This window comes from Clavelina lepadiformis, chromosome 5, assembly GCF_947623445.1.
Source record: "Clavelina lepadiformis chromosome 5, kaClaLepa1.1, whole genome shotgun sequence".
NCBI classification, from domain to species: Eukaryota; Metazoa; Chordata; class Ascidiacea; order Aplousobranchia; family Clavelinidae; genus Clavelina; species Clavelina lepadiformis.
This window is the reverse complement of record NC_135244.1, coordinates 13,503,611-13,524,829: the sequence shown is the minus strand read 5'-3', so window position 1 is coordinate 13,524,829 and position 21,219 is coordinate 13,503,611. Positions and strand designations below refer to the sequence as shown.

General features: G+C 38.1%; 3 protein-coding genes across 6 annotated transcripts; all 3 read left to right on the top strand.

The window, feature by feature from the left end:
- Positions 1–5,562: 5,562 nt before the first annotated feature.
- On the top strand, positions 5,563–9,597 carry LOC143460949 (myosin regulatory light chain, smooth muscle-like). Of its 4 annotated transcripts, none has more exons than XM_076958646.1 (7): positions 5,563–5,720; positions 6,752–6,859; positions 7,772–7,847; positions 8,339–8,440; positions 8,838–8,916; positions 9,004–9,052; positions 9,232–9,597. In XM_076958646.1, the coding sequence occupies exons 1-7, from the start codon at positions 5,712–5,714 to the stop codon at positions 9,328–9,330; spliced, it is 522 nt and encodes a 173-aa protein (XP_076814761.1). In that variant the 5' UTR covers positions 5,563–5,711; the 3' UTR covers positions 9,331–9,597. The 4 variants fall into 4 exon arrangements, with proteins under 4 accessions (XP_076814761.1, XP_076814763.1, XP_076814760.1 ...); XM_076958645.1 differs by lacking the exon at positions 8,339–8,440 and adding an exon at positions 8,105–8,206 and having other exon boundaries at positions 5,564–5,720; XM_076958647.1 differs by lacking the exons at positions 5,563–5,720; positions 8,339–8,440 and adding exons at positions 6,435–6,595; positions 8,105–8,206.
- Positions 9,598–10,779: 1,182 nt separating this feature from the next.
- LOC143460238 (uncharacterized) lies at positions 10,780–14,340 on the top strand. Its single transcript, XM_076957672.1, has 2 exons — positions 10,780–12,747; positions 12,867–14,340. The coding sequence occupies exons 1-2, from the start codon at positions 10,934–10,936 to the stop codon at positions 13,297–13,299; spliced, it is 2,247 nt and encodes a 748-aa protein (XP_076813787.1). The 5' UTR covers positions 10,780–10,933; the 3' UTR covers positions 13,300–14,340.
- Positions 14,341–15,818: 1,478 nt separating this feature from the next.
- On the top strand, positions 15,819–19,764 carry LOC143459449 (uncharacterized). The gene is made up of 2 exons (XM_076956617.1): positions 15,819–16,685; positions 18,714–19,764. Exons 1-2 carry the CDS (start codon positions 15,985–15,987, stop codon positions 19,489–19,491), a joined length of 1,479 nt encoding a protein of 492 aa, XP_076812732.1. The 5' UTR covers positions 15,819–15,984; the 3' UTR covers positions 19,492–19,764.
- Positions 19,765–21,219: the final 1,455 nt, after the last annotated feature.

Sequence of the window (21,219 nt, the reverse complement as noted above, 5' to 3'; positions counted from 1 at the left end):
TGCTACATTTCGTCGCCTATTGTTCGGTCAGTCACAACGGCCAAACTACCTCGTAGCCTAATTCAGTTAAGCCCACGAATAAATCACTCCTGAATAGAATAAAAGCATTGGCCTTTTAAGCTTTCATAAAATCAGTGTATAAGTATATCAAAAATCGCAGATCAATCGAGCATCTCAACTCAGCTAATCAAAAAGTAGACAGATTCGTTACTCGTCGAATATTCGGCGGTTCCACCAAGCAACGGTGCTTTCCTCCTATATAAGGGAAGTATAAGGTGCAAATTTCTGCTTACAAAGTGAAGAAACAATCACGGTACGAGCACGGTATCGTGATAGAATTAACAATAAAAGTAATGACATAATAAAAACGTACCAAAGACACAGAAAACATTTGTAAATATCATTGATCCAATCACCAAGATACAGCACCGACCTATTGGCTAGCAAATAAAAGGAGCACTTGTCACGATGACAGCAGTTCCATTTCAAAGCTGTTCTAAATTTATCAAAGCAAACCAGCAGGCTTTCCTGGATAGGTTGGAAGAGTCAGAAAGCAGGTCCATATTACCATGAAGTTAGTCCTTCCAACATCGTTCTCCATTTACCTCGATTCTGTGCACCTTTTTTCAATCCTTTTGTACCCGTCCAACACTTTCGGTTGCGGTGTTTATGTTTAGTCTCCCTTTTCTCGATTTTCACTTAGTTTACCTAATGGAAGACAATTTTTTAGTTTTCATCCACCTGTTCTTAATGTACAGTATATCACAATTATTTTTTTTATCCCGTCAAAAAAAGAGCTGTCTGTTACTTTAGTTGTTTCCAACTGCTGTGATTTATACGTTTAGTTTTCCATGAGATATAAAGCATACCACATTAGAAGACGATAAACGGCTTTATCTGCGTTTGGCCTTTTTTTTTGTTGTTGATGGAATACCTCTCTTTTCGGGACCCACATCATTCTCTCAAGAGGGTTGTGGGTGCAGCAGCCTAGAAGCTTCCTAAACAGTTCGACGGCCTTTCACCACGTCTGGCAGTTCGGCTAAAGTGATACCTAGATGTCGTGACCAGGCCAGTTCAGTGATGTAATTTATACTATATCGTCTTCGTCGAATTGGTCGGAGGACAAGCATGACTTGATTTACAATTTTTTCCTGGGGCATTCTGATGACGTGACCAAACCATCATAAAGTTGAGACTTCTTAATTCGAAGAAGTATAGGGGTGCAACATTTAAACATTTAAGAATTCGATTTATGCATTTGATCTAGAAACATTACGTTATAAACCCTTCTTAAAAATCCCATTTCTGAAGCTTGCACCCATTAGCGCACTCTTTCGGTCATTATTCAAGATTAATCACCATTGGTCAAAACTGATTCAAAAACTACCAATAAAAATCGAGAAGAATCAAGCCATCTGTAAAGAGGAAATGACTGATCCTACTGCTTCCAACCATGACATACTTTTCACCAAGGCTGTGGCTGTCAATCAAATTCAGGCAAACTTTGAAAAGGAGAGGTGACAGTATACATCACTGGCAGAGTCCAACATTCAGAGTGAGTTGTTTTAACTTAAGACTGATCAAATGAACGCAAACTTTATAGCTGGTTCAGTAATTCAATAGCTACTGCAGTATAAGCTACCATCACTGTCGCACACTCAAGAGCTTATCCCGAGGAACTTCATCATACATTTTTCAAAGTCAACAAAACAGGTGTAGATATTTTTTGCGTATTCTTAAGACATTTCAAAAATTTGATCTGTTATGCTCTGACCCGGACAAAGACCACTTTGTGTGTCCTCAAGTTGTGACTCAACTATTTCATGGCAGCGCTTTCCAAGACAATATATACATACACTTCACCAGGCAAATTAAGCAGAGGTATGCCCCAGTTATTTGAATAGACCTTCATGTGTATTGGAATGACTTTCCATATTTAAAGACAAATGCCATCACAACCAACCGCCTTTCCAGCTTGTACAAATCTTACAGCTTGCGTAACTTCAGTCTCGATTAGATTACTTCCTTCTTCAGATGTAATGACCTTGTGTCATTTGATGTTTTTGCGACAGGGTTTAATAGATCTCAAGGTTATCTTTCTCCTTAGTTAGGAAGCCACCCACTTGGTCTTTAATAGACTTAGCAGCAGATCATCTTTTGTCTCGCAGTTTGGAGATCATTTGCCAGAATACTTTATTGTCTGCTCTGTAGTCAGTTCTGCAGTCTGACTTCAACTTTAACCAAAATTCATTCCAGGTCTGCTCTTTGGACAGTTTCACTGCCAGTGCTACGGCTTTTCGCTAATCAGTGTACCGAGCTCGCAAAGCAGGCGACGACCTGTCATCAATCCATGTTATGTCAGCCGTCTTCTTTGCTTGAATAGCTTCTTTAACCCCTTGGTTCCGCCATGGAGTTCTTCGTGCATTCTGGGTGTTCTTTGAACTTGATTAACAATTTAACTCTAACGCGTTCCTTGTTAATCCGGACGACGAACGATGTCGTATGACTGACAATCTTATGTGTATCCATGATTATTCATTTTCGATCCATTTTAGTCTGATCTCTTACTTTCGACCTGACTCGGTGTCCCTTTGGAAAAAAACGTTTCCTTAAGTTTAACTCGAAAGTTCATCGAAATACTCAAGTTGTCCTTCCACGACTAGGCAGTAGTCCGTAGAGAAGATGGAGTATGCTTCACATACGTAAATTACTGGCCACCCAAGTGGTTTCAACAAAAAGGCCTTCAGTCAAAGCCAAAATGAAATCTGCGTGGTACGCGCAGGTGACGTTTTCTTGTCAACAGTTTGGTGATGAATATAACAAGCTGGTTTTTAAATTTGTAAGAACTACAATTACAAATTGTTATAGTACTATAAAGCAGAGTAGCGGATTAAAATCGCGATTAAATTATATGTAACATAAGGTATTGAGAAACTCATCCGAAAGAAATTTCCGCATGTTGATTTGGTTTGCAGCATGAAAAATATTCTGAAGAAGTTTGCACAAACAAAAATCCACTGCTTGAATCTATAAAGATGTAAATATAAATGAATCTTATCAAATTTTTGAAATGTAGAAATGGAGAAACTGGAAACTATGAATCTTAAAGCACCATCGGTTAATCAATTTCACTTTGTTTTTAAACATCATCGCGGATAAACTGCTTGTTCGTCTTACTCTTATGAAGGTTATGATGTTAACATGCACTTTTAAGTAATTTTATAGCTGTTCTAGATATCAATTATGTACATTGTGTTGCATAGAAACTGACCCGTAAGATACTATCAATTGATTCAAGCTTCTGCATCCAGAAAGAAAGTTGTTTACAAAAGTTAGTGAGAAGTTATAATTTGGAATTTGTAATCATGTGGTCATGTGTATACATACGACAGCTCTCCTATCACTTCAATGCTACTAGAACACTAGAATAAACATTAGAACAAGCATTAAAAATATTTAAATTTTCAATTTACTGTAAGCTATGTAATCTCGTATTATTTACTTCGTTCAGCAGCTGCTGACGACAACTTCACAAGGTCACAAGGGAAAAAGTAACCTTAAATGGAATTCAGAACTAAATTTTGTTTAAGTCACCGCAAAACAATAGCAACAAACGTTTCACAAATCGCAGCTGATGGTAGAACTGGATTGTGGCGACACCTAACGACTTGGTAAAAAATTAAGGAGATACGCTAATGGCCTTGTTGGTACAAATGGCGAACACACGGAAGATTTAATCTGAAACCGTATGTAATGAAAACAATATCAAATAGGGTATGTAGCTCCATATGCAATGCTTTTTGTTCAACATTTCTTTGCACCCATTAATTATCGTTTACTCTATCGTCTAGTCTGTAAACTCTAAATTTCGCGTCCTTTTCCCTTGCAGCTACTTCCGTACGGAGTCGTTACAAATATTTACACAACTTTGATTATAACATTTGCGTCCGTTCCTCACTTTGATGAAGAACATATGTTCATGTCCAAAACATATTAGTTCTTGTAAATTGTTAATAAATTATGTTTCCAGCTCTAGTTGCTTTCTTTGCAACTCTATGGTACTTAAAGTTGACTTATAAGTTACTCTTCCTACGATATATTTGAAATAGTTTTTTCATAAATCAGATGTTTAAAATTGCAACCATCGACATTGCTGTAAACCTCGAAAGTAACTCTGCTACATTATCAATCATGGGTAAGAAGAAAAAATAACTTTTCCAATGTTTTAAATTTATTTTGTACAAGTTCAAAAAATAATGTTTTTCCTGCCGATTGGTGACATGGATGTACCGCATGAAAATTTCAAACAATTGCATTGAAAAGACACATTTAGCCGAAAAACATCATGCCACGGCAAAACTCTAACTTTCCCAAATTTAATTTAGAAAATTACCCCAGTTTGCCTACGGTGCCCTTCTTTGATGTATTATCTGCATTTATAAAGTACACGATTAAGCCATGTACCGGCGCCTTTGAGCTTTTGTGTGATTTCTCTTTGATTAAATAGATTAGCCGCATTTAGAGAAACTACGTGATTTACCCACTCCCACGAACACAGCTTGATACCTGATTTTTGGAATGTACTCGCGTGTTTACTCTATAAACACGTTCTTAACAATGTCGCTACCTTTCAGTTCATTATAACGGCAAAGTGTTTAAGATCGATAAACCTTTGATCAATGTAATTAGATCCGTCAAGCCTCAAATGATACAAATTTCATTCGCGTTATTTCTCAAATACACTGCTACAGATGAATTGAGCACCGGTGATTGCGAGACAGCAGCGGACCCGCATGTTTACAGTATAAACTAGAATGACAATAGCCTAGCTTCCTTGCTATGATGAATCGGTTGAAAAATGTGAAAGATTACGCCAACTCAATGAAAGTCTCTAAATATATTCTACTTGTTCTCATGTAATGATCCAACTGATTTTCCGTTGACCGCAGGGCCAACAATGGCGTGGTATGAAACAAAAGGTCTGTGCAGAAGTTTACCAAAACGTATAAAACACGTTGCCTGCGTTACCACAAACAGATCACTGATTGGACAATGTTGGACTTTCTTTTGTTTAACAGCTTCGGTTTTCTCGCTTCTGTGTGCGATCGAATTCGTCTGCCATTTATCGATAAACAGCTTCGAATAGTACATAAACATGTTAATTTATTGTGCAACCAAACATACAAAAGTGTTACTGAACCGTTTACCCTTGGTACCAACCATTTGTCCTCGACTGTTACCGACAACGCAACTGAATTTACAGAAACTTGTAAAGATCAGTGTACAATGCAGATACTAGTGATGTGTAAATTGACAGTTTGTATTTTGGTAGCGGGTTACGGCCATTTTAACCACCATGTCTCACAACAAACATGCTCTAGAATCACTTTCTTCGCGTGAAACTTTAATGCTTTGGGAATTGTTTGAAAACATACACACAGCCGACTATAACCATGTTGTGCACAAGAAAGTTTAAAAAGCTTGGAAGTATTTATTATGTCATCGTGGTTAACGTAAGTGTTTGCTGTCGTAGGAGCTTCACAAATGGAAACCATTCTACGGCAGGAATGCGTCTTTCCTGATAAGAACTATCTCACTGCGAATATAAGAAGCGACGTGTGTTTGCAATCATTACTGTTTTATGGAATGAACAGAACCAGGCAACATCACATTTTGGAAATTTGTAGACAGCTCTTGCCCAAGTAAACAAGATGAAAAAGGTGAGACCAATTGATTAACGTTGTTTTGCTACATAGAGGTAGATATATGATTGTTTCAACCTTACGTCTATACCCGGTATATAAAACTTATTTACGCCGTACTTAGAATATGAAATCATACAGCAGCAGTGGCAAAATAGCGAAAGTTAAATTCGGTAAGGTTTTCGATTTCACCTGGTGTTAGATGAATAATTATAAACTGCATTAATATTACATCTTACGTCAACATCCACGTATTTTTGAAGCACTAACGTTATTCATGGGCAATTTGCGTACGCAACACTTCCATTGCTTTTTTCTGAATCGTGGGCAAAAAAAAAATAAAACACTTTATGTGTTAGCCTGCGCCAGAAAAGTCAATGATGTGACGTTAGGCTCCTTGAAAAACAACAACTTTGCCATAACGTTTAGAGATGCAATATTAGGTTGGCCTTTACCATACTTTTATACTTACAGCATACGGTATGTATAGAGTAGCTTTCGCGAAATCGAAAAAGACCGAGTAAGTCGTGTAGTTAATTATTCATCTCCTGGGATCCTCAAAGCGCAATTCCAACCAAACCCACGCGTGACGTCGCCTTAATGAAAGTTAACTTTGTTCATCCTTCACTCCTCTCTCGTGGCAGCCGCTCTAAGACAGCTGAACGACCCTCTACCATAAAAGGATTCGGCGGAATCACTATAATAAGATAACCCCATGACACATCCATAAATATAACTGGCACATCGGCAAGATAAGTAACGATCTTGGTCTTCTCTACTTGTCTTCTGGCAGTCATTTATCAGTTGAAGCGATAAGCTTTTAGCACTGGAGCTTGGCATTAGTACTTTGGTTATTCACCCAGCCCGAAACCCTCTCAAAATAAGTCAAAATGGTAAGTACTGGCATTGGTGTCTGCAACGTGTCAAAAAGCAATCGAACTGACTGAAGATTACTACATTGTTGTATCTGCATTTTTTAACAGTTAAAATAAACTCATCATGGATAAGAGAGAGTAGAAGACAGACTTAAACCATGATTATTCTTTCAGGCCAGTCGTAAGACGAAGAAGAAGGAAGGAACTAAGCAAAGATCACAGAGAGCAACATCCAATGTTTTTTCTATGTTCGATCAATCACAGATCCAGGAATTCAAGGAGGTAGGCTCATTGTGTTTGTAGCAACAAGACGTTTTTATATGAGTAAACTATCAAAAGATTTTAAAAAACGAATGATCGATAACCCGTCGGCGCATTCAGTTATTTTCTGTTTACCGGTTTTTAACATTACGCACCGAAACGTCCTGTTCACGCAGAAATGCACCTTCCGTTGTTCGTGTGACTAGATGACGACATTATACGTGCAATCATGTCGTGACTTGGTTTTATAACCATCATAGACATCAAATGAAGCAATCCATGTGGTTTAGACAAACCGCATCGTTATATAAGCTTGCAGTACAAAAAGGCAACTTAATCACTACGTCATTACATCTATGGTTTAAAACGCATTGGTAGATTTCGACCGAGTGCAACGAAGTTTCAATAGCAAGCTCACCGTAAAAGCGCCAACAAATAGAGTCGCAATCCAGAAAACAGATTATTGACATAATGTAAACAATTGCATGAAATGTTTACATTCGGTCTGATGTGAATCAGGCTTTTTACGTGGAAGTTGCTGACAAACATGCATATGATTTATTCAATAAATCAAACGTAACTGCCGGCCTGACTAACTACAAATGTTGCTCAACGCCTGGAACTAGCTGGTAAACAACAAACGCGATAGCAAAATGAAAACTTGAAATAGGAAGAATCTAATATGTCACTTTCTGAAAACGTTAGTGAAGAATGTATTAATGTCAAATAACGTCTTTTGCAAACTATGTTTATTACCACAACACCACCTAAAGCAAAATTTAACTGATATAAATTGTAAACCAACTCGCTTGTGTATGTCACATTATATTGTTTAGCGAGTGACTCCGGCATCATCATTTGAATAATGATACTGTATTTGGAAAATGGAAAACCTAGTGACAGCATGTTGTTTATTCCCATTGGTTTACACAGGCATTCACAATGATTGACGCAAACAGGGATGGCTTCATTGATAAAGAAGATTTGAAAGACACATATGCGTCTTTGGGTAAGAGCGGGTGCTTTAATTGCTTTCTTTCGTAAACGCATTCTTCCGTTGTCAGCTGCTTCTCTCGTTAACCTATTTCATGTTCTACCACACAAGCCTATTTGGTATAGACCATATACAAATATTGGTTAAACTACTCGTACGTAGTCTTGTGTATTGTATCTAATTGCTTGCACGAAAAGTAAATTTAGCTTGTGTGATTGTTTAGAATTTTTAGAAAAACTTAATTTTTCACAAATTTTTTCGTGTAATAAAAGGGCGGGTGATACCAGAGGACCAAATTTCTGCCATGTTGGCAGAAGGCAAAGGTCCCGTCAATTTCCAAGTCTTTTTAGGAATGTTTGGTGACAAAATTTCGGGTACGAACTCCTCATGCGCAAAATAGAAACGTCACGCTGCATGAGCCGAGTTCAAACGTCATTTACATGTCATCAAATCATTCCATTCTTAGTGTATCCAGTGACGTCATAGTTAAATAAGTAGCATGACAGGTAATGTGAGAAGCGATAAAGACCTCGATGAGATGTTACAACAAGCTCCGGGCCAACTCAACTTTACTGTGTTTTTGTCGATGATGGGCGATAAAATTAAAGGTGACACAGGCACAAGACACAGCGCACGTTCGCACTTCCACTGCCTTCCGGAGATATCCCAGAATAAACCCAAATCTCCCTAAAATATAACTGCACCGTGCTTACTACGTATCCACTTTTATGCTACATTATTCTCCGTCAAAAAGGATAGCTATTATAGAAAAATTCCTTTTAGGTGTTAGCGCATTGCATGCTACAAAATAAATCTTTATTTAGCATAGAACACGTGTTTCCAATGAACTACGGTTTTCAAGTTGCTAACCTTGACATGCCCATTACCGTCATAAATTGCACATTGCTTTGGTCACTAAACTGTCTTAACATGTATTCATATAAATACCTATATATCACATTGTAGATATTTATATGTCAACTAATTTAATGTTGATCTCTGCAGGAACCGATCCCGAAGAAGTCATCGTGCAAGCATTCAAACTACTCGATTCAGATGACAAAGGTGTTCTGAATAAAAACGTGTAAGTGTTACTTGAAATGTACACTTTTACATAAACGTGAAAAAATAATTGTTATAAACATTACGGCTGAGCATCATTTCCTCACAGGTTGGCTGAATTGCTCACTACACAAGCTGACCGTTTCAGCAAACAAGAGGTGAATGAAGTTACAGTTTTTTTTTAGCTTAACCAGATCTTTGTGTTTAACTTCAAACATCAATTTTGTGAAATGAATAGTGTGCCATCTGTAAAAGCTACGTATTACAGCGACATTATTATTTTACCAATGTCGTACAAAGGTTATTATCTAAACGGTTTCGTTTTCTATACCTACAGTTGCAACAAATGTTTGACATTGCCCCTATCGATGCCGCTGGAAACTTGGATTACAAGTCTCTCTGCTACATCGTCACACACGGCCAGGAAGAGGAGTAAAATGCATTATGCCAACTTAATGGACATTACTATCTTAAGACAGTTGTTGTTTTTGTTGTTAATGTGCGTTATACATACTGTAACACGTTCATTTAAGCTGAGGATACGTTTCGAGTACAAGTATATGCTCTGTTTTATCATCGCACAATGTGTAGGTTTTGTGACTGTTGATGAAATCGTGTGGCGTCTTTTGAACAATGTTTGTCTGTACAACACCGCTTAGCACTGAGCATACTTACAATGGATGAAATAAAACATGTAACTGTGGCGATGTGCAGCAGACAAAACTAATCATTTCACGCAGCAAATATCGGGAGAAATCGGTGTATTCTCCACTCAAGTATTTTAAATGGTGCAAACGTAGAAATGTTGGACACGCGCAGGTCTGACAACGTAAATGACAGGAGGAGAAATTAGGAAATAAAGCGCTGGAGCAAGAGAAAGAAAGAAATAACAATGATACCGGCAAGAGAAAAAAGACTCGACGAAGCACTTCCGTTGCGCGAACGCTTCCGCTTTTTCCGTTGACAACGATTGGGTCAGCGTGCTGCTTGCCGAGTAGTGCATTTAGATGGTACTAACTCCAACAAAGCATATACGACAATTGAAAAAATAAAGCAAGACCCATCGCCGTTTTCACCTTTTAGCTTGGACTATCATTTGTAATGAATAACACATCCGACTAATGCAAATCATCGATTCAAAAATGCCATTTCAAGCCTGCATTTAGCACCATAACATGTTATCACACCACCAGATAGAGTTCGAGCACTCATCCAGGGCATATTACGCAAAGGAAATGAGTCGGAGTGCGATGTGGGCGAGGAACCAAGCTGCTGTTCGGCGAAGAAGCGTACATGCACAACGATACGTAGGTAAAGAAGAATTTTTGTACAATGAGCTAGCTCTAACCGGACGCGTATTTGTCAGAAGCGTAGGATATAGACACTGTCATACAGATAAGATGTGATTTTGTGATTGTTAGGCGAGATAATTTAAAAGCGAAACGCATATATAAGAGGCTTTGTGCAGTTTTCCTTTGTCTGTTGCTTACATCACTGAATTAAACGTATTTTGAACTGGTCAAAAACGGCTGCTCCTAACGTTGAGAAGCAGCTATATGATAAGTGTTAAGAATATTTTTCGATTAACGTTAGGGGCAAACTGATTATTGCAAATACTTGAATACTTTTTTGAATAAGATGCCACGTTGAAACTGGTCACTCGCTTTATAAACTTTAGTCAGAACAACACAGAACCAGGTAGTCCATATTCCGTGATATAGTGTGTTGCCCATCATATGTAGGAAGGTATTATTCATTTTATGAAATTTGCAAATGCAGCAACAGTAATGTGCAAAATAGTAATTCATACGCTAAACTCTGGCATGGACGTAGTCTGCAGCGTTTTGTTCCTATGATAGGATTTCAAACGCTCTATTTTTATAATGGATGTTATGTTGTTTCTTAGTCAACATAGACAAAAATATGTAAATAAAGTTTGTAAAATGCGATAAGAAACGGTACATTTTAAACTAACTCAATGCAAGGTGCAATAAACTGGTACTGCAACAGAACGGACAAGCTTTTTGCACATTGCAAACATGGCAGAAACAGCTGCGATATTTGACTGTTACCACACCCTGAATCCAACATCAGCATGTGGCAGTGCTATCCGTGATGTGAAGGATTACAAAAATTTTTCCTACCACAAAGAAAACTTTGCGCATAAAAACGATTTAGAGCATCCGCAGCAACATTTTGATACAAATCTTCAAAATAAAATTTTACCTGGCATGAAAATGATTCAACTCGGCAGCGTTCGTCACGAACCAGCGCGAAAACAGTCGCAGGAAATAAACTTCGCTTACCCCGATGAGCAAGATAACCCATTCAATACAGCGGTTGCCATGGCGGACGGTTGCTTGGAAAAAATTGACATGAGCAACAGTTGTGCTTCTCTACAAGCCACGTGCAAAACTACCCACTTTAATTTGATGTCAACAGAAGATCCTCATAGTATGTCGAAGATTGTAAGCGAAGCCTGTCCGTCATTTTTACCATTTCCACAGCAGCAGAGTGATAACCGGTTGGAAAGTCATATTGAAGTACGTGCGTTTGATATTCACAACGGGCAACAGGTAACAAGTTCTTCAAACTTTTTCCATCACATTAACAGCGCCTTTGATGTTACCAAAAGCCATAACGTGCCGACAAACACCTTCCACCATTACAACGCAACGGTAGGTGACAACAACGTGCTTGACCATTTGGATCACTATGCGAGGCGAAACAGTTTGCAGTCATTATCTTCAGGAAGATCAAACTCCAGCTGTGGGTTGACTCCTTCCTTGTCCCCAGAGCAAGATGCGCAAGTGCAATCTTACTATCCATTTTCCGACCAGTGGAGCAAGGAACCAGCATGTTTATCTCCGCTTTTAGAAAATACCGCATCCTTATCGGATCTTACTGTATCTGCCTCTGCAGACATACCGAGCCCTGTCGTCAACAAAGAGGAACATGCCAGAGGGGATCTGGAACACAGCATGTCCAACTGTCAAAACATGTTTTCATGGGAAAACATAGATTATTATCAAGGCGATAGACTTGCTTCTTTTGGAAAGATGGACAAATATATGCCGAGCTATGATTACATGGAGCAAAATGACGCCATTCAATGTATGGACAATGAGCGTAAGGTTTGGCCAGAAAAAGACTATACGATATACCCCGGTCATAAACAGCTGTATCTAGATGTAGATCAGTTTAACAATGCATGGGGATCAGAAGAAGAAAACATTGCGCTGGACAGTAATAAAGCAGATACAGATTTTTCAAGTAGCCTCGCATCAAAACTTCCTTTGCTGTCTTATGTAGGAGATAGCAACACATCAACAAATGTAGTACATTCTGACAAAAATATCCATCTCGAAGATAGTGCGTCTCTCAGCTGTAGTAAAGTTTTTGGTCCTCGGTGCATAAGAGAAAATAGAGTGTCGCATTTGGGCAACAGCAGACAACCTACATTGCTGGGTTCTTCAACACACGGAAAACGTAGGGGAGGAACATCTACACCCATTGGAGAGACATCGCCCTTGAAACCTACCTTAAAGCCAGTACACAATCAAACTAGCGACTTAAGCAACCGACCACCGTACTCCTATTCAGCTCTAATTGCCTTGGCAATTCAAAACAGTCCAGGAAAACGTATGACGTTGAGACAAATATATCATTACGTAGTTACATATTTTCCGTTTTATAAGAACAGTAAGGCAGGCTGGAGAAATTCTATTCGGCACAATCTCTCTCTCAATGACTGTTTCAAGAAAGTTCCAAGAAATGACAATGATCCTGGAAAAGGAAACTATTGGATGTTAGATCCTGGAAGTGAAAAAATGTTCGACAATGGAAATTTCAGGTAACTGATAACATATATCAGCAGGCTACATATCTGATTTTATGAAAAACAGTAATAATTAATCGTTGCTATGTTCGTAAATAGGCCTAGTTTAACTTATTTATTCGTTGATTTCGCAGACGAAGGCGTCGTCGTAGGGTGGAAATGAGGGACATTAACAGCTTGCGAGAAAGGGCCGTAGAGCCAGCCGGAATCTGCCCTAAAAACTTAAGAGCAGAACGCAATGGACGTTATCGAAACGAGGGAGGTAGTACCAATAAGATCAACAAAGAGAAGCTTTCACTGCATGGAGGCAACCTCTCCCCAGATGCTCCTCAAAAACTGCCTACCTCAGGATTGTTTGATCCTAGCAGCAGATTTTCCGCATCAAATAATTCTGTTGAAGAGCGGGTAGGAAATTTGGCCAAGCACGAAGCCAGCGTCCATGTGGCGACGCATATTGACAGTAAAGCGGAACTGCAACATCCTTCAAAGGAAGAAGACCCGTTACAACAAAGCAAGACAAATAAAGCTTCAAATAAACAAGGCGTAGTAAGTTACAGACCGGGTTGATCGAAGCTCTGGAAAAAATAGCATTTTTTGCTTCGTCCTAGCTAATAATACATTTATTGTACAAGTATTACCCAGTTAGTTGCTCAAACAGTTTTACCTTTTGTATTTAACTTTGGTAACAGCATATGCACTTCAAAAGAACAAGCTCTAGTTATTTAAAGCTACAATTTTTAACCTTGTTTAATATAAATCACACGTGTATTGCGTAACCACTATATACTGGCATTATTAAATCTGTAATCTTAAAATAACCGGATTAAGCTATATTTATGGTAGTAGTTTTCAATTAATTGCTTTTTCTTGTAAAAAGTGTTTCTAACATTTTTGTAGTGTTATGCGAAATAATTATTTGAAATCTTTTAAAGACATGCGGTTTTGCACAGTTTTCAGCAATCATGTGAAAGCTTCTTGCAACGTGTTAATTGTAGTTCGCATTTTGCAACATATCATGAAATTATTGTTTTCAAGCGAAACGCTCTTGTGTTTGCGCGTACTTGCTTTTATGTTCCACTTTCGTTATTAATAGGTATTACCTGAGAGTATATATCTTCTACTTGTAAGGATTTTCCGCTTTTTGTTGTGGAGAGTTTCCTTTTGTGTAGTTCGCGCAGAATACCAACATAGGTATCATTACGGATTTATGTATGATTCCTATTAAAAAATTGCAAATTGTTTTGCGAGGAAATATATTTAATTACGTTTTACCATTCTGTTTTGTTTCTTTCAACTTTTGTTTGTATCATTTCCTCTTAAGATTTACTTATATTTAGCGGAGCACCAACGCATCTTTTTCAGTGTTATGCTACAGTTGTACAGCAATATGCATATAAATGTGTTTATAAATCAAAGTTATGTTATGAAACCTGTGCTTTAATGCGTGTGGTGGATTTTCAGTTTAATTACCATTGGCATCTATGTGTATATAAGAAGCTACATAGTACATTTCTTGCTACTTCATCATGGTTCTAAATTTTCAAGTGTTCAAAGCGTAAAAATACAGGACACGTCGCATTGCAAATACATTATCTCTTTACCGTGCTATATTATACTGATATGTTGTATGATATGTATTCTTTAATATACAAGAAGAACTTCTCCACAGTAACTATGCCAAGCTATTCTTAATTCCTAAAAAAATAGACATTCATAAAGAAAGTTATGTTTTACCAAATTATGCAGGTGGTATCTTTAAACCGACCAAAATAGCAACATTTACCAAAACGGTTGAGTGAAAAAGGCGTTAAATGCGTCCGGGACAAGCATAAAATAAATAGATGCATTTCCTGCAACGTATGGGAAGCTAGCAAACTTTAAAGTCCTCCACTGCGATAAAAGCGGATATGATCACATAACGTCGCGTCATCGTTATATGATCCGTCCACAATTAAGCGATGCGAAAATGCCTTACCTCCTTCCCCAAGCTTAACTAGACACAAAAACTCACCGTCTATAGACCCTCGTCGCGATTATAAAGATTAAAATAGGTGGCACGTCTAAGTGAACAGGTAGTTTTGCTAACTTTAAGCATTAGCCAATCGTATGTAATCTATAATAACACTGACACAAGGGTGGGCGTGACAAACCTGCTGTTTAAAGTATTGTATGGAATCATTAACAAACTTTGTTGCTTTTGATCACACCGAAACTTTGATATTGCCGACCATGTGCGGGGGAAACTTTCGGTCTGCTAATCGACTTCTGCTAATGGAAATGGTTATCTATTGACACTTCTGCCGCAAATTTGTCAAAACATGTTCAAAAAAGATTATCTCATGGTGTTATTTTTTTGTGAAGGGCGGCAAGGCAATCAAAAAATCCCCTCGATAGCGTTACGGTAGCGGGAAAACTAAGCGTGGGAGAATTTTTACTTAAGGATAGCTGATTTTTCATCTTCTTAAACTGTTTAAGCAACTTAAAAAATCATTCATGATGAGGTTATGTTATAGGTTACAAAAAGCTAATCGATGCTTCATAAAATATTAAACCGCAATTAAGCTTAACTAAATTTGTCAACATATACTCACTTAGGCCTACTTTGAGAAAACACTATTTTTATCTTTATAGTTAACCAATAGCATTATAATTCAACATTTTTTTAAATCGTGCTATCCAATTTCACGAAATATGAAACTTTCATCCGCATGCTGGCAATACGGCGTAGATTGCGCTGGTCTACGACATTAAACTTTTCTTGATCATGGCAATATTGGATGAGATGCCGCAGCTTGGTTGAAATTGCAATAACAGATCATGCATGAAACCCACTGAACGCCGACTTTAACGATGTGGGTATTTTGAATAGCACAGACTCTCATACGTTCACTAAATTATGGTCTATTTGATTTTGAAAATAGTCTGCTATAGCAAAGATATCAAATGTCACCCCTTGTGCCACAGTGGGAAGCAAATCAAGTGGTTGGAAAAGAGAAGGGAGAAAACAAACTTATAAAAGGTGATTTGAAAATCAATCGACCGCAGTCTGTCAGAAATAGCCAAAGCGAAGGACGTAATTTGTAAATTATACGTTTAAAATTATTGTAGTCCTACATGAGGGTTCGCCAGCACATAGGTTTTTAAAGATGATGGAAATTAATACCAACTTTGGTAATATTCCAAAATATATGTAATAACTTTAATTTTTATTGCTAAAATAAGCAGCTATCCTGTAGATAACCGTTGTAAAATATGGTACTAGTTGATCGTCGTCTAGTCCCTGCATCAGCCATCATGAATCCTTCGTTTCCTTCAGCGCAAACACACGCGCCCGCGGCGCAAGAAATAGTAGAAGTTCCATCGGTTTACGAAAATTTATACCAAGCTGGAAATGTTCACATGCATGGCACAAGGTCTTCTCACCATGGTCATTACCCACTGGAATACTCGAATGGGGCATCAACTAATCCATACTTGTGGGCGGCCGCTGCTAGTAATCCCTACAATTCGTCATACTATCAAGGCTACGGTCCTGGACATCATCACGCCGCCGCCGCTGTGGCAGTGGCAGGCCAGCGTAATTTTTTTGCACATCATCCCACTCATCATCATTCTCCTGGATTCAGCTCCGACTTCCCTTGGCTCTCATTATCGAGTCAAACGGAACTTTTCAAAATGGTGAGGCCACCATATTCTTATTCTGCACTAATCGCCATGGCGATACAAAATTCCAAGGAAAAGAAACTGACGCTAGCTGGCATTTATACCTACGTCGCTGAAAATTTTCCCTTCTACAAGCGAAGCCGAGCCGGCTGGCAAAACTCCATTCGGCACAATTTGTCGTTAAACGATTGCTTCAAGAAAGTGGCCAGGGATGAAGACGATCCGGGCAAAGGAAATTATTGGGCTCTTGACCCAAACTGCGAGAAAATGTTCGACAACGGAAACTTCAGGTGTGTAATAAACAACTTAGTTTACTTCTGTAGACAACTTTTCTTAACATGTTAACTGTGTTTATATATTTGTCAAAAACTAAATACTGTAATGATAAAACTCAATGCTGATGACTGTAAGTCTGAACTCGCGACGCCATTTTGTCTTTTGAATGAAGGTGACGTAATAATTTGCTTTCAATATCAAAATCGACAGAGATAGCGTTGTTCAAGGATAATTGGTATATGTGAGTACCAACCAACAGGATTATAAAAAGTATATAATAGATAAAGTTTGATTAACACGAAAAAGTTAAACAACAACATATTAACACCCGGTCAAATCCGGTGCGCAATGTAGCAGGAACGCGACATACTCGAGCATAGCGTTTCCTGGGGCATTTGTAATGCAAATCCAATGACAACTTTGGTGAGCGTAAACTCGGCCATAAACAGTAGTGGTGAGCTGAGGAAATTTATCGGTAAACAGTTTACGACGATACTAAGCGGATTAAAGCTCACCTAATCGTAATTACCGACGGTGACGCTGCGCCCGACTTAAAAACAGCATATACATTAATAATAATCGTGAATAGAGAAGTTCGTTGGTGCTTCGTCGAATTATATGATAACGATCAGCTGGCTAATTTCTTCTACACTAATAAGGCGACAGATAATTAACTTCTTGACATCTCTTTGCACTTTGATTTACGTTAGAGTCGGCCCCTTGTGTCATGAAATATATTAGCGGACAAAGTTATGGTAGGTGGGTGTTTATAAATTTGTCTGGAAAAAAGTGAAAACCCTTTACGATGTTTCGTAAAGGTTTTGGTATAAATTAATCAAGGCAAAGTTTTTATAATCATAAATTAATGTTATTCGGTTTTACATTTTTTGTAAAAAAGCGCGATCGGTTTTTGTGAGAAAAATCAGAAAGGTAGCCGCGTCGCGACATTTGGTTACAACACGACTTCCTAACGCTATTGGCAATCAAACTCCGTAACATAGTTGCAAAATTCAATAGCAGAAAGGCACAGAAGCAAAGAACTCAGCCTTCCGGATTTACTTAAATGACAAAAACCTTTTCAAAACGTTTTCACAAAAAAACATTTCGAACAGGACATGTTTAACGTTACCGTGGAAATTTAATTAATTCGCATTAACTCTTATCGCCTCATCACAGTTTTGACTTTCAAATATGGCATCGAAGTCTGTTGTTTGTTTACAAAATAACGTCCGTTAATTGGCTGTAAAACCTTTCAGATAAAATGCCTCCGGTTGGAATAGCTAAAAGACTGCGACTAAAATTGCCAAAGCAGAAGATATTACCGAAACCACCAAAAATATTTGAAGTTTTGAAGTAAAAAGTATAAAAAGCAGTTTGGTTTGTATGGGCGAAATGATAACTTAAAAAAGCAGTGACAGAAGATTACAATTATTAAACATAATATGGAACACTTATACTTCATTCAATAAAATCGTCGCCGAAAGTTTTCTAAACGAATCAATTTGACCGCATTATTTATGCCGGGAGCAGGTTTGTGTACAAAATAAACGGTGCAGTTATCGCAGTTTACGCGATATCTGGCCGAGACAAACACATAAATCCAAAGCGTAATCGCGATATCTACGCAATACGCCGACTCTTGTATGACGATCGTGTAAGCTGTCCCGTCACGGCGTGACATTGCATGGGGCGAGTGAACTTTATTTAAACCAACGCTATTTTGCCGACCTGCGTCAATCTTTCACCACGAAACTTGGCCGGCTCTTTAACACTGTTTAAGTAAACGGAGTGCTTAAGCTGATTAGGTTTGTATTAATTGAAGCTAAGTCAAATTTCATCAACACGCCTGACAATGACCCGAGCAAACTTTCTTACGTAGACGAGCTGATTAAGCGGCACGGTTTCCAAGAAAAGTGCGACGCGGTGCATAGTTTAGATTATATCTATCGACTTAATGACTTATGCACCGTTTGCTGCAGATTTTACAATGCCGATGATTGTTTTTACAAAAAATGACAAAAACTTGTATTCTTTTCTGACAGGCGACGACGAAAGCGACGCGATCAGACAGGGGAAACGAAGGGAGACCGACCAGAAGATTTTAATCTGCCCCGAATACCTCATTGCTATTCTACCGCGGCATCCTACGCCGCATCCTCATTGTCACACAAGTTTTCCGATGATGACACAGGTTACAGTAGAACTGGCGATCAAAGACGCGACGAACTTGGTTTGTTGCAACCTACCCATGAGCAACACAACATCGAGCATCCGTCACCGATGCAGGATGCGGAGGTAACCAGCATGACGGAAGTCAGCGGGGTAGGAGGATATACCTTAAACCACGATTTGAGCATGCAAGAACATCAGCAAGCGCTTTCGTCTCCTACTACGCACACAAAAGAATCGGGTTATGACGTAATGCAAAACCAAATTGAACAGCAATATCAGAGCCAAACGAACAGCAAACAACAACAAAATAATCATTCGAGCCTGGTTGGCGAAGGGGAAATCAGTAGAGCAGTTACTTCAAGTATACTTCCCGATTTTCGAGCAGCATCAAACCAAAGCCACCTGGACATGATGCGGTATGCAGGTTTCTCAAATAACTCGTCTTATCCCAACCCTCAAGTGGGCCAAGCCACCTCCCACTACTCCAACCCATATGGTTTCGGTCATGGTCTTTCAGCTTCAGGGATATCGTCATCCGTGACGTCTCCTCCTCAATACCAAGCTCATTTGCAAGCGCAGCACACTCAGCAGCGTCCGTTCAATTTTAGTGTAAATACTTTAATTCATAGACAATATCCAAAGATATAAATTTGCATTTTATTTATTTCTCGCGCTTTTTTATGTTCAAGTTATTGGCGGTCCATAAGTTTTATCTGTAATTTGTTTGTCTGTAACCTTTACATGTTTCGTGCTGCTTGCTATACTGCAACTTAATGATTGCTTGTTATTACTTTTAATCACAAAATAAATGACCGCGTACTTGCAAAGAGGTTTAGCTAATTGAAAAATATGAATAATCAACAATGTTTATCATACCAGTAAAGCACATTTGCACAGAAAACTATGTGGGAAAAACCATGGGCGTTTAGTTTACCTAAGCCAGTTTTTTATGTGTTCGTTAACAATAGTCAAACTATGGTAGAACAAACTTTAAACACTAGAAAAAGTTTGTGGTATAAAAAATACAACATTAAAGTCAATAATGTTTTCAGGCAGTAATATCACATTGCAAACATGACCGTTACCAAGCTTTACACTGTTGCAATGACATTAACGCGGTTCACCGGGTTTTAGTGATGCCTTTCTAAACGCGATTTTAGTGACATTTTAATAGCAACTTGTAATTTAAAAGCAAAGTTAGTGGATAAAATCACTCTTGAAAATCGTCAGCGTGCAATGAAAAATCACCAAAAATTCAACAGAGTTCGCGTGCGGCCATTTTAGTGTTTGTTGCATTGCATCACGCGACATCTAGTTTTCAATATAGTGGAACGTTTGGCAAACACTAACTGGAATGTACTCAGCAGACATTTAAAAAAAATTACATGGTGGAAATATCATGACACATTTCTCAGCAAACATCCGATGAACTAATATAATCTGACTTAAACTACAGAAATTATTATCTATCGTAAAAGTTATTATACAATGACGTCAATGTATAAAGGACCAGCGTTAACTCAAGAATGGAATGTCTGTAAAAGAACTGAGCGAAAAATTATCAAAACCCGAAGACAGCAAAAATGCGTGATTGCTGTACAGATGTGCATTAAGATTTTGCATGTTGGGCTACGCAGCATTGGGTTTCTCTAGGTCTTACGATAACAGAATATTGAGAGAAGATGAATATCAATTCAAATTCAAGACATCACAGAGCTTGGGTGTAATTCTATTATTATTATTGATCGTGTTTCTGAAAGCAAAGTCGTGTCAACGCCCATCACTGCTGCTATATAACTGCGCTGAACAAACACTAACGAACAGAAAAATCACACGAGATTATTTATAAATTGCAAAAAATATCGAATTTCTGGCATTTCATCCTATAAGAGTTGATTGATATTAAATTGTAAAATTATAGCAAAATTATTTCAAAAGTGCAGTTAATTGGCTTTTCGTGGCCTAACAAAAACATAAATAGCAAAAAGTAGTAAAGATAGTAAAAACACCAACAGTATGAAGCAATGTTTAAAAGAAATACACAAACCACATTTTTAAAAATGATGAGGTAAGCTCTGATGGGAGTAAAAAATTCAGTTTTATAAATCCACACTACAAAGCATATATCGTGTTAAAACGTCTATCTACGTCTACGACCTATATGTTGTATGGCTATCTCAGCGGCAATCTTAATGGTTTGATGGAAGCTAGTGCTTTATGACATGTAGTGCAAATTAACAAAGGCATTTGTGAAAAATCGTCTGAAATCAATTTATATAAAGCAACAGACGCTGTATGTAAAAAATAAATTTAAGTGGAATGTCATTGGTATGTGTTGTCTGAAAGATTGAATGACATCTATATAGATGTGATGTA

Bases quoted from the DNA above. Each gene is read 5' to 3' on its own strand.
- LOC143460949 (XM_076958646.1), top strand. The intron at 7,848-8,338 runs GTAAGAGCGGGT...GTAGCATGACAG, and splicing joins AGACACATATGCGTCTTTGG to GTAATGTGAGAAGCGATAAA. The intron at 9,053-9,231 runs GTGAATGAAGTT...CTATACCTACAG, and splicing joins ACCGTTTCAGCAAACAAGAG to TTGCAACAAATGTTTGACAT.
- LOC143460238 (XM_076957672.1), top strand. From the start codon at position 10,934: ATGGCAGAAACAGCTGCGATATTTGACTGTTACCACACCCTGAATCCA. The intron at 12,748-12,866 runs GTAACTGATAAC...TTGATTTCGCAG, and splicing joins TTCGACAATGGAAATTTCAG to ACGAAGGCGTCGTCGTAGGG.
- LOC143459449 (XM_076956617.1), top strand. From the start codon at position 15,985: ATGGTACTAGTTGATCGTCGTCTAGTCCCTGCATCAGCCATCATGAAT. The intron at 16,686-18,713 runs GTGTGTAATAAA...CTTTTCTGACAG, and splicing joins TTCGACAACGGAAACTTCAG to GCGACGACGAAAGCGACGCG.